Source organism: Lathamus discolor, chromosome 16 (assembly GCF_037157495.1).
Source record: "Lathamus discolor isolate bLatDis1 chromosome 16, bLatDis1.hap1, whole genome shotgun sequence".
Lineage (NCBI taxonomy): Eukaryota > Metazoa > Chordata > Aves > Psittaciformes > Psittacidae > Lathamus > Lathamus discolor.
The window spans coordinates 2,038,484-2,062,042 of record NC_088899.1 but is presented as its reverse complement, the minus strand read 5'-3'; the positions used below and the strand labels follow the sequence as shown (position 1 = coordinate 2,062,042).

General features: G+C 54.8%; 1 protein-coding gene across 2 annotated transcripts in view; it reads right to left on the bottom strand.

Annotated features, from left to right (window-relative positions):
- FBXO42 (F-box protein 42) overlaps positions 1-23,559 on the bottom strand; it is a 49,926-nt gene that overhangs the window by 3,729 nt on the left and 22,638 nt on the right. For both annotated transcript variants that reach the window (XM_065696505.1, XM_065696504.1), the window contains 4 exons: positions 19,826-19,960; positions 2,520-2,673; positions 757-867; positions 386-482 (listed from right to left, as the gene is read on the bottom strand). In XM_065696505.1, coding sequence (XP_065552577.1) covers positions 386-482; positions 757-867; positions 2,520-2,673; positions 19,826-19,960 — 497 coding nt within the window. The remainder of the gene's footprint in view (positions 1-385; positions 483-756; positions 868-2,519; positions 2,674-19,825; positions 19,961-23,559) is intronic.

Here is a 23,559-nt window from a genome sequence, read left to right as displayed (position 1 = left end):
GAACCAAGGAGCAGGAGAGTGGAGCAATCAAAAAGGGCCCTGAGCCAAACCAACGTGTGATAACGCTTGATTGATCTCAACTGCCACAGGGGGGTGATGGCTGGGTTCAAACAGCAACGTGTGCTCTAGAAACGCTCGTTAGAGTCTGAGTCATGTGCCAGATACAGCACGGTACCTGCATCAGTGCTGTGGAGATGAAAAGCTCACCCTCACCAAACAGATAGCTTGGAGGGTGGGGGGGAAACCAGGGCCCGTTGGGCAGAGGTGGTGAAGATAACTTGGAGATGAGGCATTAGCTTTCAGGCACGCTGCTGAGAGCTGCCTGGAAGCTGGGAATTAAGCTCCACCACGTTTACCTTTGGCAGGGTGCTGGTGCTGTGCTCACCTGAGACTGGCCACCTCGCGGGTGAGGGCTGGGCCCGGAGATGGTGGGCTTGGACCAAGCCCACTGCTCCAGATCCAGCACCCAGACATCGTTGCTCCTGCAAGGATGAGACAAGAAGTGTTGAGGAGACAACCAGGCTCTGTGGGCACGTGAAACGTGGGTTCAGGGCAGAGCTTTATGGCAGAACTGGGTATTTTGTGGGCTGGAGCCTCAAGGGGATTCACCGTGAAGAGGCAAAGGGTGTGCTTAAAGCAGGAGAGCCCAAACCCCACAGAGGTTTCCTCCTGAAACACTCTGAGCTACCCAGTGGTCACCACAACACGCTCCTGGCTTGCAGGAGCTCTTGTCAGACACCTTCCCCCCAGACTCACATTTGTCTTGATCCCAGGGAACCCCCGAAGACGATCATTTTGTCCTCAATGACACAGGAGGAGTGTCCTGCCATGGGAGGGGGGCCATGGGTGGTCACGATGCAGTTCCACCTGGGGAAAGAGGGAGGAAGACATTCACCACCGGTTTGGAAAGGAAAGCGCTGGATGGAACAGGATTCCCAGGAATTGGTGGAATCACCATCCCGGGAAGTGCCCAAAACCCATGTATCTGAGGCCCCCAGTGACCTCAGGGGGTTAATGGTGGCCTTGGCAGTGCTGGGGAATGGCTGGGCTTGATGAGCATAAAAAGTCTTTTCCAACCTGGTTGATTCAATGGTTCTATGAATGGCAAAAAGTCCTCACGAACATGTTACAGAGGAAAACCTCGGGGAAAACCTCCAAAGAGGCAAATCCTAATGAAACTCATTAGAAATCCTGATGTGCTATAACCATTTCTGAAGCAGGACGAAACCCCAGGGCCACGGTGGATGTATCGCCCCTTTCAATTAAAGTTCACCCTCAACGATTTCCAACACGGTTTAATTACAGTGTTCTGGTGCCTCTGCTCTGTATAATGGACACTTTTGATGATGAGAAGCTCTCAGTGAAGAGGAGCAGGAACCATCGCTGCTTTGATAGAGCGTTTGCTCCTTTCTCACACAGCAGCGGTGGGAAAGGCTGGTCCGAAACCAGGCAAACGGTGCTTAAAGGGAAAGGCAAATTCCTGCCATCTCTGTGGTCACTGCTGGATGCTCTAGAGCAGGAACTGTGAGGGCAGAGATCCCTAACCTGGTGCAGGTGCAGGAGCTGGGAGGTTTGGACCATTGCTAAAACCCAAAACCTCCAAGAGCTGGGGCTTTATCTCCTCCTTTCCTCAGTACGACCTCACTGCTCACAGCCAAACCAATGACGTGTTTAAAACACACAAAGAGTCCCAGCCTGGTTTGGGTTGAAGGGACCTTAAAGCTCCTCCAGCTCCAACCCCTGCCACGGGCAGGGACCCCTTCCACTGGAGCAGCTTGCTCCAAGCCCCTGTGTCCAACCTGGCCTTGAGCACTGCCAGGGATGGGGCAGCCACAGCTTCTCTGGGCACCCTGTGCCAGCGCCTCAGCACCCTCACAGGGAAGAGCTTCTGCCTAAGAGCTCAGCTCAGTCTCCCCTCGGGCAGGTTCAAGCCATTCCCCTTGGCCTGTCCCTACAGGCCCTTGTCCCAAGCCCCTCTCCAGGTTCCCTGCAGCCCCTTCAGGCACTGGAGCTGCTCTCAGGTCTCCCCTTCAGGAGCCTTCTCTTGTCCAGGCTGCCCCAGCCCAGCTCTCTCAGCCTGGCTCCAGAGCAGAGCTGCTCCAGCCCTCGCAGCATCTCCATGGCCTCCTCTGGCCTGGCTCCAGCAGCTCCACGTCCCTCTGGTGCTACTGCCCGGAGCTGACCCCATGTCCCAATTCCCACCTGGCTGGCTGGGAACACTCAGGGAGGCTGGCACAGTTTAGGTGCAAGTCAAGAGCCATACGGCAGCAAGCACCACCCAAGAGGTGCCAGACAGCCCCATCCCCACGGCTCCGGTGCGCTCGTGTGGTTTTTGGCTTTTCATTTCCTTCTGTTCCAATAAAAGCCTGGCAGCCACTCTGGAATGAGACACACTGAGGAGAGCAGGACCACGCCGAGCTTCCCAGGCGGGCTCCGAGAGATGCCCTCCAGCATTCCTTCAGCTCAATTACCTTCTGCAAGGATCAAAGGCTGAGCTTTGAATCCAGATGTGCTCTTACCAGTTCTTGGAGGGTGAGTAGGTATGGATTTCATCGAAGAACCTCTCCGGCTGGTGCAGAGGGTAAGGGCTCGGCCGTGTCCACCCACCAAAAAGCACCAGCAAGTCCTTGTAGACCACGAGCGTGGCTCCAGCCTTGGGTGAAGGGTATGAACCTGGGTAAGGGAAGAGAAGGGGGAGGTCAGAACCCACACAAGCACTGAACTCTGCATCGCTTGTATTGATGTGAGACAAGGCGGAGGCTCCACCTTTAAACCCCTCCGTCTTTAACACTCCATCTTTATAAAAGGAAGAGGAATAGGAGGAAAGAGGCAAAATTAGAGCTGGGAGCCTGGGAAGAAAACGTCTCCTGCCAATTTGTGTCACTGTAATTAGTAGGAGCCTGAAAGCACATCTCATGTGTGGCAAAACTTCTGTCACTCACTGCCAGGAAATTGCTGCTTTCCAATGGAGCCCTTGAAATTAGTGCTTCAGCGTGGAATCAAAGCAGTAATTACCTCCAAATCCCTCCTAACTTCTCTCCATGGAGGGGGAGAGGGAGAAGGAATCCCAATCCCAGGGCATCCAGAGAGGCTCATGGCAGAACACTCGGGTACTCCGAAGCAAACACTGAACCCCATGTTTGCCAAACAGCACGGTTAAAGCCTAAAAGCTGCGCTGTGTGAATTAAGTCACTCCTCAGGTCTGCAGAAGGAAATGCACCTCAGACACCACTGACAGACCTTCAGTTTGGCTGTTTGAGGTTTTAAAGGCTCCACAAGGGCCTGAGACCTGCTGAGCAGCAGGATGTGAGCTCTCAGGCTGGAGCATCGCAATTCACTGTGCCAGCGCCTCAGCACCCTCACAGGGAAGAGCTTCTGCCTAAGAGCTCAGCTCAGTCTCCCCTCGGGCAGGTTCAAGCCATTCCCCTTGGCCTGTCCCTACAGGCCCTTGTCCCAAGCCCCTCTCCAGCTTTCCTGCAGCCCCTTTAGGCACTGGAGCTGCTCTCAGGTCTCCCCTTCAGGAGCCTTCTCTTGTCCAGGCTGCCCCAGCCCAGCTCTCTCAGCCTGGCTCCAGAGCAGAGCTGCTCCAGCCCTCGCAGCATCTCCATGGCCTCCTCTGGCCTCGCTCCAGCAGCTCCAGGTCCCTCTTGTGCTGCTGCCCCAGAGCTGGAGCAGGGCTGCAGGGGGGGTCTCCCCAGAGCGCAGCAGAGGGGCAGGATCCCCTCCCTGAGCTGCTGCTCACGCTCTGGGGGTGCAGCCCAGCACAGGGGGTTCTGGGCTCAAGCGCTCACTGAAGCCGTCTCATGGGGAGCTTCTCATTGACCAACACCCCCAAGTCCTCCTCAAGGTCTGGGCACCTCCTGCAGCCTGAGGTCTGCAGCTGCAGCCTCTCTCTTCAGCAGCTCTGAGTGAAGGCACCAACCACCACTGCCAGTGCCATGAGTCCCTTTGCGAGAGCCCCTGTCAATGAATCGGATCCCTTTGAGCTGCTGTGAGGAGCCAGGTCAGAGTCTGCTGCAGAACCCCCCTGCCTGCTCCAGCTGCAGTGTCACTGACGTCTTCAGCGCTGAGCCGCTTCCCCGGAGCAGCTAAACCCTCTCCAGCCAGCGCGGAGGCATCCGAGCATCCTCCTTCCCGCTGTCACCACCAGCACCAGGCAGATTCCTGCACCTCTGCAGTCACCCTTTCCAAATAAACCCCAAATACATCACCCCAAAACCATGGATGCGGGAAGCAGGGGCAGCTCAAGGGCACAGCACGTGGCCACGGGAGCACTGTCACCCTGTCCGAAAAGGCTGATGCACCAAACCTCTCCCCTGCTGTCCCAACAGGCCTTGGGGAGTGTTTTTAGCAGGTAATGACGAGCAGAACAGGGACTATTTTTAAAGGAAACCAGAGCAGCTATTTTAAGATGCTGCAGCTGAGAAAAGCGATTCCAGTGCGATGGGCTCCAGCTGGGGGGGAAGAGCCAGACACAGAGGAGATGGGCATGGCGTCCCTGAGCCCTTCTCAAGAGGCAAACCACACTTTGGTGCTGCTCTCAGGTGTAAAGTATAGGGGATAAAGTGGTGCAGGAAACAATCCTTGTGCTGGGGCACAAGAGCTACACCCACAATCTCCTTCAAGACGAGGGTGCCAGGAGAAGGTCACATTTGGTTACTCTTTGTTCCCAAATTCCAGGCTTCCTGCTCATTCCGGGGCTGTGTGCAATTCATTAATCCCCAGCAGCAGGTTCACAGCCTAAATGCTCTCCCTGGCAGGGTATAAAGTTGCTCTCCCAAGCGTGGCATTGCAAACTGGGCTGTTAGGAACGTTCCTGTGTGGCTTGTAGAGAATCAGCTGGTTGGGTGCTCCATGGAGGAGAAGCAGAGTCATAGACTCATGGAATGGTTTGGGTTGAAGGGACCTTAAAGCTCCTCCAGCTCCAACCCCTGCCACGGGCAGGGACCCCTTCCACTGGAGCAGCTTGCTCCAAGCCCCTGTGTCCAACCTGGCCTTGAGCGCTGCCAGGGATGGGGCAGCTCCATCCTGGGATGTGTTGTGTCCGAAAGGGCTGGGATTGCTGGGAGTGGGGAGAGCCACCCTCCTGCTGCTGTAACCTGAAGGTCAACCCCAGCCTCAGACACCAAGATGGTTCCCAAATGAGTCAACAAGATGCAAACAGCCCAGGGCAGGGGCTGGCCCCGGTTCTTCAGGAAGCTTTGCCTGTTACTGGACGTTGTAAGGGTGTAAATGAGCGGAGCCTCATTCCGCAATGCAGGAAAAGTCTGAATTATACCACTCAAAGGAGAGTTGGCCTCTCAAAGCCTCCTCCAAGCAGGCGGTCGGGTCCCTACACAAGAGACGCACGTGGTAACCAGGAGGCCTGAAACACATGGACAAAGACTGGAAACCTGGAGAATTAACGCTGCTTGTGTCTAAAGCTGCAGAGAGCTGCTGCTGCCATGGGCATCTAGGGAGACGGAGCACCTCCTGCCCTGCCCAGGGCAAAGGGAAGGCAGCCTCGGTGACTTCAGGTCTCAGGTATGCGGAGGAGCAAAGGGACATCAAAGGGCCCCCGCTCAATTCCATGGGGCCCCGTGACAGCCTGCGCCAGGTCCCAGCTCCCTGGAGGATGTGCTGAGCGGTGCTTCAAAGCCTGGCAGCAACCTACTTGACATGGGAGGGCTTCCTCCTCTCCGGGACTGTGCTTCCCGATGGAAGAGCTCCTGTTCCTCTCCCCCGACTCCAGCGCCTGCAGAACACGGGGGTAACTGCACTGGTTTCTGCCTGGATCAGGGCGCAGCGCAGGTTTCCACACCCTGATAACACCATCGAGCCCCAGCTGAGATTATCTTTCCTTAGGGATAAAGATTGAGGCGTGCGGAGGGTGCAGCACAACTAACTGCTCCTAAACATAGAAGGGAACATCTCTTCGCAGCTGACGCTGTTTACTCAGTCGGGATGAGCAGCGAGAAGCTCCTCTCAGATATTGTGTTCTCCACTTGATGGATTTTCCTGGCTCGAGAAGCAGAGACAGACTTTTAAAACAAACAAACAAACAAAGATCTCTGGCTTCCAGGGATGTTTGGAAGAGAAATTCCAGCCTCTGATCGCTTCTGACGCGTGCTCTGGGCCTATCTCTTTAGGATCTGGCCTTATAAGCAGTTTTTAAAGCCCATTTATTCAGCCCTCTAATGCAACCGGAGCAGCACACGCAGAAATCAGCGACCACAGAAGAAAAGCCTGGCTGAGAGAGCAGGAACGGCCCAAACCCCCCCTGTGCTGGGCTGCACCCCCAGAGCGTGAGCAGCAGCTCCGGGAGGGGATCCTGCCCCTCTGCTGCGCTCTGGGGAGACCCCCCTGCAGCCCTGATCCAGCTCTGGGGCAGCAGCACAAGAGGGACGTGGAGCTGCTGGAGCGAGGCCAGAGGAGGCCATGGAGATGCTGCGAGGGCTGGAGCAGCTCTGCTCTGGAGCCAGGCTGAGAGAGCTGGGCTGGGGCAGCCTGGACAAGAGAAGGCTCCTGAAGGGGAGACCTGAGAGCAGCTCCAGTGCCTAAAGGGGCTGCAGGGAACCTGGAGAGGGGCTTGGGACAAGGGCCTGTAGGGACAGGCCAAGGGGAATGGCTTGAACCTGCCTGAGGGGAGACTGAGATGAGCTCTTAGGCAGAAGCTCTTCCCTGTGAGGGTGCTGAGGCGCTGGCACAGGGTGCCCAGAGAAGCTGTGGCTGCCCCATCCCTGGCAATGCTCAAGGCCAGGTTGGACACAGGGGCTTGGAGCAAGCTGCTGCAGTGGAAGGGGTCTCTGCCCATGGCAGGGGTTGGAGCTGGATGGGCTTTAAGGTCCCTTCAACCCAACCCAGTCTGAGGTCCTATGAAGCAGTCTGCAGCTCTGCTGTGTCAGTGTTTCAGGACAATCCATCTGCAGCAGAACAAGACGTTTTGGGGGTTTTCACACCAAGGCGCTTGTGTTGTGCCATAAAGAAGTGGTAAAAAGCCAATTCCTTTTAAGAAGGAAAAATGTGACCCTGCTGATGGATGTCACAGCAGAAATGAGGCTAAAAGCAGGGCTTGGACTTACTGCACTCAGGCTCTGAGCTCTAAAAGCCCTGCCTCCAACCTTGCCTCGCGCAGGAGCCGGCTGCGTGGCTGCTGTTTGAACCTGTGCGTTATCTGCAGGGAGCAGCAGTGAAAGGGAGAGCTGAAACCTCCTCGTGCTCAGCCCGGCTTTATCAGCCTGGCTTTAGGCTGGCAGAGATGTGAAGATGCCAAATCACAGGTCCTGGGCTAGAAACCTCAACCTCATCCAGCCCAGCACCACGTCGGCTCCCCTCCATCACACAAAGGTCCATCCCAAACGTGCCTGACAGCATCGAATCCCCAGATTTTCCCCCTTCCCTGGGAAGGGAAACCAGAGATGGAAAAACTAACAACCCCTGCGCTTCCCAGGCTGCGATGTTTCCGCAGCTGTCTGCAGAGCTGCCCAAAAGCTTTTCCCCTGTCAGCAGTTCCTGAGGGTTCCCAAAAGGAAGACGAGAAGCTGGTGAGCAGCGGTCCAGCGGCTGGAATACAGCGGATGAGCATCCCAGCTACCCCAGCATTAGAATTAACTCGATTCGGGAGCCAAAGGAGAGCTCCTAGAAGAGTGGGTACCTCCATGGCACGCTGCACACAATGCACTACCCTAACTCTATCCCCGAGTCAAACCCAACACTTAGGGCTCACTGAGCCCTTGATTCAGCATCTGACCTTCACCTGGTTTCATCCCCAAGGCCCTCAAAACAAGGCACTGGGATTACAAACGTTTCCAAGACTGGCTTTGACTGGCCCTGCCTAAAGCTTAAAGCTTTTAAGAGCCAGGAAGGTATCATTTTCCCCTCCCAAAGCCACATGTGATTTAGCGTTCCCTCAAATCTGGCTTCGAGAAAAACCTCCAAATATTCCTTGCTTGGAAGTAAACAGGAATTGAGTTTTGCATGAGTTTAAAGAGAAACCGAACGCGATCCTTTTGTCTTCCAACAGAGAGAAAAACTCTTTGCAGGCACATTCTGCTGCCTGAAAACCCCTCTCAGAGAGGGGAGCGGAATATCAAATGCAGAGGTTTCCATATCGAATGCAGAGGTTTCCATATCGAACATAGAGGTTTTCTTGCAGGTTAGGGGGGATGCAACCAAATCTGACCCCTTCCCACCACGCTCTCCACGCTGAGTTTCCACCCTGCAGTGACAGATGGGTACAAGCCCAGTCAAACCCACGGTGCTGAACCCAAAGAGCTGGTTTCATGCAAGCCTTTGGAGGCGGAGGAGCAATCCCCGCCGGGGAGGCTCCGTCACCCCCAGTGCTGCAATGTCACAGGCGTTTGTGTGCTGCTCTCTCTTACCCAGGAAATCCGTGCATGCTGCGACTCGGAGCCTGATAAAGTGTTGAAAAGGAGAGGCCGTGCCCTCGGAAGCCTGCGGAGCAGGATCACTGACTCACCCTGTGTGTAACGCTCAGCGATGTCCTTACCCAGCACCTTGAGCAAACAGCGGCGAGACAAGAGTGGGGAACACAGGGGGGCTTTCCCCCCTCCTCTCCTCATGCTGCAAACAAGGGCCACTGGAACAGAGAAGCTGTGGCTGCCCCATCCCTGGCAGTGCTCAAGGCCAGGTTGGACACAGGGGCTTGGAGCAAGCTGCTCCAGTGGAAGGGGTCCCTGCCCGTGGCAGGGGTTGGAGCTGGAGGAGCTTTAGGGTCCCTTCACCCCAACCCATTCCATGGTTCTAATTCACCTCGATGCTGGAGGAGAGGTTCTACAGAACCAAGGGTGAGGTCACCCCATGCTCCCCTTCGCAATCATCTCCCCGCTTCTGGGAACTGCAGCTCGGGCTCTGCGGTGCAGGGTGCAGCCGTTGCAAAAGCTGCTTTGCCCTGGAGGTGGCTGGAATCAAACCAGGCAGCACCCACCTCCCTCTGCTTTAATGCTTGTTTGCTCCCAACCCCTGGAAGCGATACCTGCCCTGCAGGCTCCGGAGTGACTGCAGTAACAGTCTGGCATCCCACACAAACCAGCCCTGCTGCTCATTACAGAGCTCAGCAGAGACGGAGGGGGGGGATCAGCTCCCACTGCTCCTCTTCCTTCCAGGAGGTAAACGGAGAGATGGAAATTGCTGTATCAGACGACACGAGGCCGTAATAACCGGCTAATTGCAGGGGAGGGATGGAGGGATGTGTGGGGCAGTGCAGGAGCGTGCCCTGGCCCTGCTGAGCTCCACACTTTTGGCTCCAGTCACGCTCCCGTTGCGTTCGCCGCAGCGGGAGGGAGGCGGCTGAGGCACGGCAGACGTCGAAGAAGCCCCAAATTACCGGTGTTTCAGGAAACGCTGCTGCGTAATTTGGTGAGGTCGGAGCTACCGCGGGGCTGAAGAAACCTCAAGTGTCCTTTAAAGAGCATCCTGTGGGCACGGGCAGAGACGTCGACTCGAGGAAAGCGCACGAAGCTCAGCGCTCAAGATGTGCTGCAAGGGAAGTGCAGCTCCTCGCTGAAACCCCAGCACCGACCTGCTGGAAGGCCCAGCACAGCACACTAACGGATAGAGTCCAGCTCTTAGCATCTTCCCTTTAACCACCCCTTCCCTCATGCTGCTTTCCCCATCACCTTCCTTTTCAAGCCACCGCTTCCCGCACTGTGCTCCCTTCACACAGGAGGTTGCTTCCCCCCCACTCATTCCAGTAAATCCAGTGCTTAATGCTAAATGTGCTAAATATTTCATGTCAGGAATAAATATTCACCTTTTGGCCTGCAGACAAGCATGAGCTAGTGCTCTGTCATTCCGTGCACCTTCTAGAATTCAGGTTTTACAGCAGATGCTTTTGGGAAAGAGGTAAAATCCGGCTACAGCAGGAGGATTTAAAGAGACTTTGAAAGCACAGCTTGTATAGACCAAAAAGGGAACAGGGCATCTTCCAACTGGAGTTCCGTACACAGAATCCTGGTGGATTGGTCCCAAAGGCAAAAGCACAATGGCAAGAACAGCTAAAAGGAGGAAAACTGGAGTACCTGCAGCCCTGCTCCAGCTCTGGGGCAGCAGCACAAGAGGGACGTGGAGCTGCTGGAGCGAGGCCAGAGGAGGCCATGGAGATGCTGCGAGGGCTGGAGCAGCTCTGCTCTGGAGCCAGGCTGAGAGAGCTGGGCTGGGGCAGCCTGGACAAGAGAAGGCTCCTGAAGGGGAGACCTGAGAGCAGCTCCAGTGCCTAAAGGGGCTGCAGGAAACCTGGAGAGGGGCTTGGGACAAGGGCCTGTAGGGACAGGCCAAGGGGAATGGCTTGAACCTGCCCGAGGGGAGACTGAGCTGAGCTCTTAGGCAGAAGCTCTTCCCTGTGAGGGTGCTGAGGCACTGGCACAGGGTGCCCAGAGAAGCTGTGGCTGCCCCATCCCTGGCAGTGCTCAAGGCCAGGTTGGACACAGGGGCTTGGAGCAAGCTGCTCCAGTGGAAGGGGTCCCTGCCCGTGGCAGGGGTTGGACCTGGAGGAGCTTTGAGGTCTCCTCCAACCTAATCCCGGGATTCCACGATTCTGTGGACACCTCCGATGGGATGTGTGCCTGCTGGCTGGGATGCCTGGGAAGGAGCTCCTGCCGATAGGTGTCAGCACAGCCTGCCTGAAGCCTCGGAGCAGGACCTTTCCGAAGGCTCCTCAGAGCAACTTCCCAGCTGGCAAGCAATGGGATCGCAGGGGTTTATTTCACTGATCCCCAAACGGGGCTGCCCCTGAAGGTGAACACAGGGAATGCTTTGAGAGAGCTCAGAAAGGAATAACTTGGTATAAACCACGCAGGGAGCTCATGCTCAGAGGGCTCTCCACAGAGAGCAGCGCTCAGGATGCCGGCAGGAGCCGGGTCAGGCTATCAGCTTCCTCTCCGGAGCAACCCATTAATCCTATGTGAGACAACACCAATGCAAACACGCAGCCTGGGAGGCCGGAGCACCCGCTGGAAGGGGTTTAGGCTGTATTTCCTGAAAAGGAAATCAAACAGAAGGTTTCAGAGATGCTGCGGATGCTCCAACAAATACCTCGGCTCCACTCAGCCCAACGCGGGTGAGCCGGTATCCAGGTGTCGGGGAATAGGTAGAGCCCTGGAAGGGAAAATTCCTTATAGAAAAGTAAAAACCTCTTCAAAATGAACCCTGGAGAAGAGGTTTGGAAGGGGACAGGTCTGCAAGCGGAGAAGGAGACGTTTCTCGTCATCATCCCAACAGAAGGTACCCAGCTCTCAGGTGCATGAGACTTAAGAAGTTCCCAAACTCAGCGCCATCATCGACACCCAACTACTTCTGTGTCTATATAAGGCCTCCTAACCCCAGGAACCTATTTTTAGGGATCACAGACTCCTTATCGACCCACAGGCTGCAAAGAGTTTTCCTCAATTTTGGTACAACCACCTCAAATATCCAGCAGGATTTTCAGAGGGCCTCACAGTCACGTTTCCAATGAGCACGTACCACGGTGGGAAGCACGGTGCATCCAGCAGCCACCCTGTCCCTGCTCATAAACCGGGACCAGGGAGGCTAAAAATTCTCCCCATCCATCCCGGAAAAAGGCCATAGTGGGAAAAATTCCTCTGTTAATCTCTGGAGGAATCTGCACCCAGGGAATGTCTCCCTGGGAACCTAAATCTGACAGGGTTAAAGCAACAAGCTATTTTTCATGTTTTTTTGCTCCATCATCACAGAACCCCAGCCTGGTTTGTGTTGGAAAGGAGCTTAAAGCTCCTCCAGCTCCAATCCCTGCCACGGGCAGGGACCCCTTCCACTGGAGCAGCTTGCTCCAAGCCCCTGTGTCCAACCTGGCCTTGAGCACTGCCAGGGATGGGGCAGCCACAGCTTCTCTGGGCACCCTGTGCCAGCGCCTCAGCACCCTCACAGGGAAGAGCTTCTGCCTAAGAGCTCAGCTCAGTCTCCCCTCGGGCAGGTTCAAGCCATTCCCCTTGGCCTGTCCCTACAGGCCCTTGTCCCAAGCCCCTCTCCAGGATTCCTGGAACCCCTTTAGGCACTGGAGCTGCTCTCAGGTCTCCCCTTCAGGAGCCTTCTCTTGTCCAGGCTGCCCCAGCCCAGCTCTCTCAGCCTGGCTCCAGAGCAGAGCTGCTCCAGCCCTCGCAGCATCAGGATATCTTAATGCCAGGTCGGACCAGGTGGGATCAGGGAGGGCGGCACAGAGAAAGCCATGCAGTGAGGTGGTTTTCAGACACTGTGCTCACAAACCGGAGGCACGGGTGTATTTTTCTCCCTGGTAGCAGCAGTCCACATCCATCTCCCATCGCACTGACCGGAGAGAGAGTTCAAGAGCTTTACTTCTGAAGCATCCAAACAACCAGTCTCTGCAAGCAGGCAGCAGATTCCCAAGAGCTACAGTGACCCCTGGGAACAGGATGGGAACCTTTTGCCTGGTTCAGTGAAGGCATTTGCAGGATAGATCCTTGCAAACAGCAGATCGCACACCCCCTTTGCAATGTGTGTGTTCTACCTCTGCAGCCCTGGCTTCATTCACGCTATGCTGCTGGGTCATGTGTGGTGTCCACACCAACGGGCAAGAGCTGCACCGCACACAAGTGATGCTGGAAAACAACAGATCCAGACCGAAAACCTGAATCAGAGGTTAAACACAAGCAGGCAGAGAGGCCACGAGACCAGAGCAGGCAAACCAAAGGGAGGGGAGATGTGTTGTAAACCTAAAACCGCTCGGATTAAGCATCTAATCACCACACAGAGCAATCCTATTGAATCAAACAGCGACGGATTAACGTGCTGGAAGCCAGCCCGCCACGCACAGGCTGTGCTTTGCCAATGGGACATCACAGCTCTTGGCAGAAAACAACCCTTCACCTGCTGAGTTTCTGATCTTTCGTCTCTTGCCCTTGGAATAGTTCACATTTCACACCACAAAGGTCATTAAAGCCACTTTTCCAAAGCAGCCAAGCGAGGAAAGGAACAAATGAGCACCCAAGCCTGCCCCACACAGCCTAACCAAGGGCCTGAGAGGCACCCCAGCTCCGCGGAGCCTCGGAGCCTGCCAAACCAGCTCCAGGCTCACCCTCTGAAGGGCACCAAGGAAGTCTGAACTCGCTGTTCAAGGCTGAATGGGGAGCTCCTGCACAGAGCAGGGTGTAACTCGCCCTTTCCAAACGCAGCAGACCCAGGTCCCACTCCCTGCAACGCTGTGTTTTGCAAGAGGTTGTTCAAGGTTTGCACGGATGCAGTTTTCACCCGGCAGCAGGAAGCTGTGCAATGGGATGACCTTGGTGTGCTGTGCATTGGGATGTTTCTACACGTACCACCAGGCAGATCACACCAGTTACCAGGAGTCTGCTTCAAAGGATGCACTTTGCCTTCTTACTGCTGCTTACATTTCGGAATGGCTTCATCCTCCAGCGCTCCTTGTCACTCCCAGCCCCACAGGACAGGGGATTTGGCTATTACAACTCTGCGTGAGTGGTTACTCATCTCCTGGTAAACCTGTGAGCTAAAAGAGGGGGAAAACCTCGACCTATTTAAATCAGGGAAAGTAGTTCCAAGCAACAGCACCCATCCCAAAGGATGGTGTAGAAGGAAGGCCAGAAACTCCTGGCTGCGCTACAGAAGGGCAGTGTGTGATAAGCAAGCTCTGGCCAGGCAGCAGCCTCACCACAATTAAAGCAGAGTTTCCAATGGGATCAAGTCAGTCTCGGCTTAAGGGCTCAAAGAGCATTTTGATGGTGGTGGGAAAGCCAGGGATTGGTTTTGATGGTTACATGGAAAGTTTTAGCCCTACAAAGGCAGAAACACAGCTACTGAACTGAGAGGACGAGAGAGAAACGAGCCAGACCAGGAAAAGAGCTGGGGAAAAAGCTTTCCTCCCCTCCACGATGCATTCACTACAGAGGGCTTGCATCCCTGTCATTAACCTGTTCGACTTTGAAGCACCAGACACCCGCAGCCAGCAGCCGCAGCCCTAACAAGAGGTGCTATTGTCTGCCAGGCACCAGCTCCTGTTGATTCCCAGGACGGCAGCAGCTGTGATGCGGCTGCAGAGGTGATCCCAGAGCTGAGCAGTAAGTTTGGCACGGCTTTCATTAGAAAGGGATGCTCATCACTGCAATGAGCTCAGGAACACACAGAATCACAGAACCATGGAATGGTTTGGGTTGGAAGGGACCTCAAAGCTCCTCCAGCTCCAACCCCTGCCCCGGGCAGGGACCCCTTCCACTGGAGCAGCTTGCTCCAAGCCCCTGTGTCCAACCTGGCCTTGGGCACTGCCAGGGATGGGGCAGCCACAGCTTCTCTGGGCACCCTGTGCCAGCGCCTCAGCACCCTCACAGGGAAGAGCTTCTGCCTAAGAGCTCAGCTCAGTCTCCCCTCGGGCAGGTTCAAGCCATTCCCCTTGGCCTGGCCCTACAGGCCCTTGTCCCAAGCCCCTCTCCAGGTTCCCTGCAGCCCCTTTAGGCACTGGAGCTGCTCTCAGGTCTCCCCTTCAGGAGCCTTCTCTTGTCCAGGCTGCCCCAGCCCAGCTCTCTCAGCCTGGCTCCAGAGCAGAGCTGCTCCAGCCCTCGCAGCAGCTCCATGGCCTCCTCTGGCCTCGCTCCAGCAGCTCCACGTCCCTCTTGTGCTGCTGCCCCAGAGCTGGAGCAGGGCTGCAGGGGGGGTCTCCCCAGAGCGCAGCAGAGGGGCAGGATCCCCTCCCTGAGCTGCTGCTCACGCTCTGGGGGTGCAGCCCAGCACACGGGGGCACACAGAGCCCATTCTGCAGCTCTCCCTTCAAGGGCTGGAAGTGGCAATGAGCTGCACTGAGTTTGGAAGCTCATTTTCCAGACCTGCTTCTCCGGGCTTCCCTCCTTGCATCCACTCTCCTAAGAATCTGTTCTGCTACAAAACATTTCACAAACGGTGTCTCAGGGACTGGAGCAGTGCCCAGACTGAGAAACGCTGCTCCAGGGAGGCCATTAGCACCGGCAGGGCACGGTTTGGGGGGGGCTTAATCCCCAAAGCAAAGCTGTGCCTTGGATCACTCCCTACATTACCACGAGGTAAGTCATGCTGCAAGGGGAACAGAGGAACACGGGGTCAGGGCTGAGTGGTTCAGGGATGAGTCTCAGCCCATTCCGGCTGTTCAGAACCATGATGACGCAGAACACAACCCAGGACAGAACAAGCTGCAGCTCTCAGGAGCTCTTCAGCCACGGCGGGATTTAAATCCACACGGGAGGAGGTTTGTACTCCTCTAATGAGTATTTGCCCATGGAAACCCCAGTGATCCCTTGGCAGGAAAGTGCTGCACTGATGTGTGGATGTGGAGGGCTAGGTGCTGGCTGGATCACTCCTGCACAACCACCTCCATCCCTTGGGAAGTGCTTTGCTGGGGCTCATGTCTCCTTTCAGCTCCAGAAAGCTCAGAGCCCTGAGGAGGAAACGCACTCCAGACCAGGACCAGCATTCTGAGACTTCACCAGCTGCTCCGAGCACTTGCCCTGGTTTCTGCAAGGGGATGATGAAAACAGAGCTGGGTTTTTTTGGCTCCAGGCAAGGTTTTTGCAGAGCTTTATCAAGGGCAAACCGCTCCTCAGCTACCAGGGACCACATCTGATAGAAGCACCTGGGGCAGGTGACAGCAGAGCCTCTCCTGCCTGCTTTGGGCTGTTAGCTCTGTTGACACAACACCATCAAAGGCACCTTCCCCTCAGCTTGCAAGGGGAAACCTGAGCCTTAAACTCCAGCAGCTCCCACTCAAAGCACTGAGAGAGGACCTGGGGGAAGAACAGAGCCAAGAAGAACCAACAACCAACGTGGGAGAGGGCTTTTTGCACACTTACGGGGTTGGGTTAAGGCTACTTGGGAGGTTTGCAGGGCAAACTTGAGGCTGATGGGCTCTACTCATTTACAGGCTAAAGCAGGGAGTATCGGCTGCTCTGATGTGGCTGTGCCTTGACACTGAACATGGGCAGAGGGGATCTGAGCATTTAATGAACAAGGTTTACCCCCAAGGCTGGTTTTATCCTCAGATCCTGAGGGACACGAGCGGCTTTCCCATCTCCCAGCGAAAGCAAAAGCAGCGTGAGTGCAGGGAGAGCAAACCACCAGGAAACAGGTCCTGCAGTCCCACCTCCCCGGCGGAAGGGTGGGCACACGGAGAGCCTTCCATAGCAAACAGGAAGAGTGGAGCCTGAGTCTCCTTGACTCCCCTGATAGCACAGTGGGAACTCACAGTGGGAAAACACACAGCACCAAGGGGGAACTGGGGCCTTTCCAGCTCTCCTGCCTCCTGAGGTGTCCGGAGAGGAGATGGGATCGTGCTTGGCTGTGGATGATAAAGCGGAAACAACAGGGAGGATGTGCAGATCCTGCAGGACTTCAGCTCACGTTCCTCTCCCTCAAAGACCTGCTCTTTGTAACGTCATTCCTTACTCTGCCAGCACAGCAAGAGGCTTGGTTTGGGAAAGAAAAGCTTTCCATCTCTGTCCCTAAGCCCCTGGGAGCATGGGCAAACCTCCTGGCATTTTCCTCTCTGATGTATAAAAGGTATTTCCCAGTTTGGTGCAGGCAGAGGCCAAGTGCAGGGCTCCTGAGGCACATAAACTAACAAATACAGGAAGGGAGAAAGTCTGCAGGAACACACAGTCTGGAATAGCATGGCAGAAGGAAAACTGCCTGTGGATACGGATACACCTCGAAGTTATCCTCTGCAGCCCAAGGAGGACACAACAGGAGACAGAGATGATGGCGAAGCTCCTGGGTCAGTGCTGGTGGCCGAGGCAGCCTCTGCCAGCAGCATTCATTGCAGAGACGGACGGGATCTCATCCCGAGTGCTTCACAACCACAGGACAAACCTTCCCTGCCACCAGCACAGCCTGCATCAGCCAACTCCAACCCCACGCCAAAGCCCCCGCTATGGGAACCCCAACAGTCCCCACTGCATGAAATCCCGGCACTCTCCATCCCAAAGGGGTCTGGTTTCTTCCCTGGCTGTTTCAGCTGCACAAGAGCTTGTTTTGGGGGAGCACCAGAGGATTATTGCCACCAAAGCCACCCTGCGTGTGCCCTGGCTGCGGGAGCGGCGTGCTGCAGCTTGAGTCAGAGTGGAGACTAACCCTTGCCTCCAGCTGCATCAACAGACTCCAGTGTAAACCACCTCCAGTCCTCTCTGTCAGCTTCTCCTCTGTGCAGATAGGCTCCAAGTCAAACAAGTGCCTGGGTTAATTATGCAAATGGAGAGAGAATAAAGCAAGCATCCCTAACACATGGAGAAAGGCTCCTGCCTCCCAGGGACCACCTACCCCGGGATAACATTGCAGCCTTCCCACGTAATGCCAGGGCCATTAATGACAGCTCCCCTCCTGCTCTGGCAAGGCTCCTGTGTGGGAGCGGAGGAGGTGGAAAACAGCTCCAAAGTGGCCAAAAGAGCTTGAGGGAGAAGAGTTGAGAGGCATTCCGGTTCACGTGCCTAAAATAGAGATCCTGCTGCCTTTACACCCTCCTTTGTAGAGCGTTGAGCCCCACCAGGAAAAAGCACTACATAAAAGCCAGGCGTTGACTCTCTTGTTCTGCTCCAGCCTAATAAGTCCAAAGTCAATGCCATTGTTTTAGATCTAAGCACAAAAATACTTTGAAACCTCAAAAATTAGGGTTTTTGGAAGCAATTCTCTCCCTCCTCCTCTCCGAGACTAAAAGCAACACAGGCCAATTATTCCTTTGAAGGCTAAATATTTACTGCTGGGTGAAGTGCAGCAGCTCGGGCTGGAGAGGAATCATCCAGCTCTGATGTCATCTCATGCCTACAAGGAAGAAAACCCAAAGGAAAAACAGGTATGAACAAACAACAACAGAAAAGCCCTTTGGAGAGGGGAAAGGATGAAATTGTTTCAGCTCACCCGTGTCCAAGGCATTTAGTGTGGCCCTGGCACTGGCCTCCCAGTCGCTTTAGGCAGCCCTACCCACGTCTCATTAGATAAGATGCTCACGCTTAATGAGGGTGCAAGGAGAGCGTGAGCCAAGCTCTCTGAGCAAGAACTGGCCTCGTGGAACAGCCGGTGCCTTATCCTGGAGCAAGACCTACCCTATAGAGTCCGTAGGGGCAGGTGTGGGAACTCCTCAAGCTCCAGCAGCAATTAGCCTGCACACAGCGAGGGTTCATCCATCAATGTCAGCTCTTGTGAAGAATAACAGCCCTCCTGCCTTATTTAGCTCTGACTCCTGAGTTTCAAAGCTCTCAGCTTTTGCCCCCTCCAGCCACTATTCTTTCCCAGGCAGCGGATGCCAACCCTCCGGTTAAGGGCACCAAGGGATAAAAAGAGAGCAGTTATGTGTAAGACACAAAAAGGAGAGCGGTGATGTGTAAGATACAAGCAGTTATGTGTAAGATAGCACCAGGGGCACAAGCAGGGAGTGACTCATCTCCTGTGCAGACCAAGGAACAAGAGCTCTCTGTTTGGTGAGCCTGCCTGAAGTTTCAGTTGCGATCCCATCTCGCTCCACGCGCTCGTGACAGCATGCAGAAAGATTTCCTCGGGGGATCTTCCCATGGGACTTAACTCTGACACATATTCCCACAGGACTCGTTCTTTTCAAAGTGTAATCTGTTAGTAAGGCACTGGGAATCTGACTCGGTGAAATACCAAGAGGGTGAGTGAGCGGAGCTGGGTGCCGGCGGCTGGAGCCATGGACACGACTGCGAGTCGTGCCCCGCATTCAATGCGACGGAAGAACTCGCTGGGCTGGAAGAATAGATATCCTGGGTCAGAGCAGAGGTCTGCACGGCCCAGTATCCTGTTTATGCTACCCACGGCCTGTTCTCTACCCCTGAGCACAGGGAGATTGCTCCAGCAGGGAAGGGGGAAGAGTGAGAGCCGGTTTTCACATACGCGCAGGCTGTGGTTGCTTTTCTCTCAGTCCATGGCTGGTTAATTCTCACCTGCAAGCATCATGCAGTGGATGTGCAGATGTCAAACTATGAGGAGTTGCTGGGTATCAGTCTGCACAAGCAGCCATCAAGCACTGAGTTACATGTTAACATGTCAAAGTGACAGCCCACCAATTCCCAGAGGACACCAGGATGCACAAACATCTGGATGTGGGAGGACTTCATATAAGGGAAAGAAGTGTCAGACAAGAAAATACGACTTTAAATAATAACTGAATAATCCACAACACTTAAAGAGTACAATGGAGGAGGATCTGCACCCAAGCAGACACATCAGCAAGGAGTGGCTGCTGGCTGCTGAGCTCCTTTTCTTCCTCCTACTCTTAGTCGCACATCGAGCTTTCACCGCAATCACTGCTTTAACGCTGACTTTCCTCCCCCAGTTCTGCTTGTCTCCAAAGTCACTTCAGGCACATTGAGAGGCAGAAGGAAAACAAGCACTGTGCGTGTGTGACACGGGGAGCCCGAACCCCAGGGTGGGAAACCAGGGCTGCTGTTTCCCTGCCCCGAGCACGGGGACTGCAGGAACGTACCTGCTTTCCCACGCTGTGGGTAGCCCGCACGGGCATGTCTGCTCCACTCCTCAACATAGCTGAGGTGGCGGCTACCAAGGTTATTAAAGAATACAAATCTCTCCGCATTGAGACATCCATTATTAACAAAACAGGCCCTTGTGGTCACAGGGAAGTGTCACTCATCCCGCACGGCACGGACCGGCACCGAGCTGCTCCTCCACACAAAGAGGAACAACCCAGCACGGCGCTGCAGGTAATGAGGATACTGACGTCTGGGGCCAAAAAAACCCCAATATCACCTGGAAACGGGTCAGATAGTGATAAAACACATGGGGAAACCCAGCCTGAGAGCAGCCATCGCAGGGCTGAGGTGGGTTTTACACCTTTGATAGTGGCATTCCTTACCTGACGCCAGGGGCCGGATCCACTCCTTGCTGTTCAGGTCGAGTCTCCAGAGGTCATTGAAGGCAGCGTTACAACTGCTCTGTGTGCAGCCACCAAACACGTACATGGACTGGTTAGAGTCGTAGTAACACGCACCTGGAGAACAGAAACACATCAGGCAAGGCCCTGACATTTGTGTTTTGGAGTGAAAAGAGAGATCAGTCTCCCCCCTGGCAGGTTCAAGCCATTCCCCTTGGCCTGTCCCTACAGGCCCTTGGCCCAAGCCCCTCTCCAGGTTTCCTGGAGCCCCTTTAGGCACTGGAGCTGCTCTGAGGTATCCCCTAAGGAGCCTTCTCTTCCCCAGCCTCTCCTCCCGTTTCATACAGAACAGCAGATGGGCTGCCCCAACTTCAACAAAACCAGGGGCCAGCTTAGGGATATCCCTGAGCAGCATAAACCTCCAGCAAGAACCTCATCCCCTCAAGCAGAGCTGCTCCTGAAAGTGTAAGGAAAGCTGCCTTAGAAGCCTGCAGTTAATGAGATCAGCTATGATTAGCACTAAGCACACCTCCCTTCTCTGAGCTTATTCCTATGATGTTCAGGGTCACCAGATGAGACTAAGAAACCAGCCCGGGTACCCAGCCCTTCACTTACTGCTTTTTCCAGATCTGACAGCATTTCATAGAATTATTTGGGTTGGACAAGCCCTTTAAGCTCATCCAGTCCAACCCTTACCCCAGCACTGCCAAGGCCACCACTGCCCCATGGCACTGAGGCCTCGTCTCCATGGCGTGTGAGCACTTGCAGGGCCGGTGCCTGCAGCCCTGCCCTGGGCAGCCTGTTCCAATGCCTGAGCACCCTCTGGGGCAGGAATTGTTCCTCAGCTCCATCTGAACCTGCCCTGGGGCAGCTTGAGGCCGGTTCCTCTTGTCCCATCCCTTGTTCCTTGGGAGCAGAGCCCAGCCCCTCCTGGCTCCATCCTCCTGTCAGGCACTTGTAGGGAGCGATCAGGTCCCCCCTGAGCCTTCTCTTCTCCATCTGAACCCCCCAGGTCCCTCAGCCGTTCCCCATCAGACTCTAGACCCTACTTTCAGCATCACTGAGACACATCCTACACAAGCATTCCCTTTGCTCCTTATGGGAAAGGATTAAGCAGCGAGATGGGGAACAGGGAGGGAACACAGCCCTTTACAGCCCTCTAAAGATACCCAGGGAAGGAAAGAGTGTTTGGCCCCAAACCAAACTCTGCAGGAGAAAGAAATCATATGCAAGTGTCTGCCTTCGGCAGGGTCCCATGGCACCCAGGCACCTCTGCTGGGAAATACATTAAACATTAGAGCAGAGAGGACTTGCTCAGCTTTTCTGCCTTGGAGGATGAGGAAGATTCGAACGTGTTCAGAAAGTTAAATCCCTGCAGCTACAAAGAGGATTTCCCCAGTTCTTCATGTCCCTCCCCAAATACGAGCCCCATTAACTTCATAGAATCCCAGCCTGGTTTGTGTTGGAAGGGACCTTAGAGCTGCTCCAGCTCCAACCCCTTCCACGGGCAGGGACCCCTTCCACTGGAGCAGCTTGCTCCAAGCCCCTGTGTCCAACCTGGCCTTGAGCACTGCCAGGGATGGGGCAGCCACAGCTTCTCTGGGCACCCTGTGCCAGCGCCTCAGCACCCTCACAGGGAAGAGCTCTTTCCTGCAGTGCTGTTCAGAGCTGCCCTCCAGTTCAACAATAAAAACAGATTCAGATGATGTGACCTGAGGGGACACGGGATGCTCGGAGCCTGCACAGTCAGAAAGGCTTGTTTTCCTTTTGGAAACAGCAGCCAGAAAAGAGAAGAAAAAGAACCTATAAAAGGAGCATCTGGAGCAAAAGGCTGATAACCTACTTTTGGCAGCAAGAGAAAAGGGCTCAGAGCAAATCCCCACGAGAAGTCCCTGCTCTCAGCTTTGCTCTAGGCCAGTACAAGCACATCCCTGGTTTCCAGTGATCCAACACCCCAGCCCTACTTTTGCAGGCTGGAAGGAGGTAATTCCAGTGTGGAATTGCTGTGTAACACATCCCACCCCTACGTACACCAGTAACACTCATCCTGCTGTGCGCTCAGCACCATGCTGCGACATGGTGACACCCGGTGGTCTTTGCTGAGGGTCCCATGGTCTGATCCTGTATTGAGAAGCCAGCAGCCCTCATGCCCTGGGCTATTAGGGATGAGTCCAGGGTGCTCTGCTGACCACAGGGTAGGAATCGGGGAGCTGGGGATATGGGATGTGCTCACAGGGTGAGACCACACAATCTATCCCTATCTACAATGTCCTTACGTGCAACTGAACTGTCTTCATCCCAGCCCACATCTTGGGGAAGGATTTAACACCTCTAGCGCCACAGCCCATCACTTTAGAGCTCTGTCTGGGTTGGAGGGTACATAAATGATGGTGAAGTGCACGTGCCTGGCACAGGACTGAGGAAGAAACCACAATGAAGAACAGTCCTAGTGCTTTAGCTGCTCCCTGAGAGTCAGCCCTGCCTCATTTTCACACAGCAGACCCTTGGAGGTCACCTCCACCCAGCACAGGGTGAGGTGCTTCACACCCTAAGCCCATGGAGTTAACACCCAGCGCAAAGCAACGCTGGGGCTTTTCTACTTCACCTTTCAGGAACGGCTTAGTTCCTTCAGAAATCTAATCCCCCCCTCAAGCGTGCCATGGTGAGAGCCTCTTCCTCCTCCCCACACCAGCCCCTTGGCAAGCTCAGCCTGCACACCACAGCCCAGCTCCTCTATTATGTTGGAGGGGAGGTGGCAACATTCTTCTCCTCTATTTGGCTTCAAACCCCAGGCCAGCCAGGCAGGCACCACGAGGCATTTTAATCCGAGACCAAAAGAAGTCAAACTTACTGTGCCTTGCTACTCCTTGTAAAGCTGCTGAAGGCGAGGAAGGCAGACTGGTTTGGGGAGGAAAAAGGACATCAGGGGTCAGGGAGGAAATGAAGCACAAGTGAAAGCTGCAGTTTAAACCAGGCTTGCAAAGGGGTAGAATAAATCAGGGGAGGAGGGTGTGAGTCCCTGGTGCCCAAAAAAGGGAGGAGAACACTGGATTTTGGGTTGATTTTTGTCAAGTGCCAGTAAAATTCAGTGTCCCCCATGTTTCAGTATTGCAGACACACAGATCTTTGTAACTGGAAGTGAGGGCAAGAAATATTTGGGCTGTTTGAAGATGCTGATACCTGAACAGAGCACAGATACAGCTGGATTTGAATGTGTTCCTGTTGGCCCTCTGTGCTGCACCACAAAGCATCAGAGACCTTTGCCTGGAGCATGAGATAACTGAAAGGAAGATCAAGTGGGAAGGGAAGACTGACTGCAGAGCACGTGCCCTTTGTGGTACCTGGCTTTTTAAATGTCGAGTACGTCAAATAAAGTCACCTGAGTTCAAAGGCTGCATTCCCCATTGGAGAGAGGGGAAGGAGTCAGCTTGGCTGTTGGAATCCCACTGCAGCTAACGGCTGACAGCCCTCGGTGTCGGCATTCCCAGGAGGAGCCGGCCGAGCTGATGCTGCAAGCGTTTTACATGGAGCTGCTGGCACTGGGATTGGAGGTAACCTCTCCACACCCAACCACACTTGGCACTGGAGCCATGGACGGTGACGCCGAGGAGGTCGGACCGCAGATGAAAGCTCCAGGTCCTGCTTTGCACCAACCACACGGGCGTTGTGGCATGATAAATACCTGGCATTGCTCACAAAGCCCAGCTCCACATATC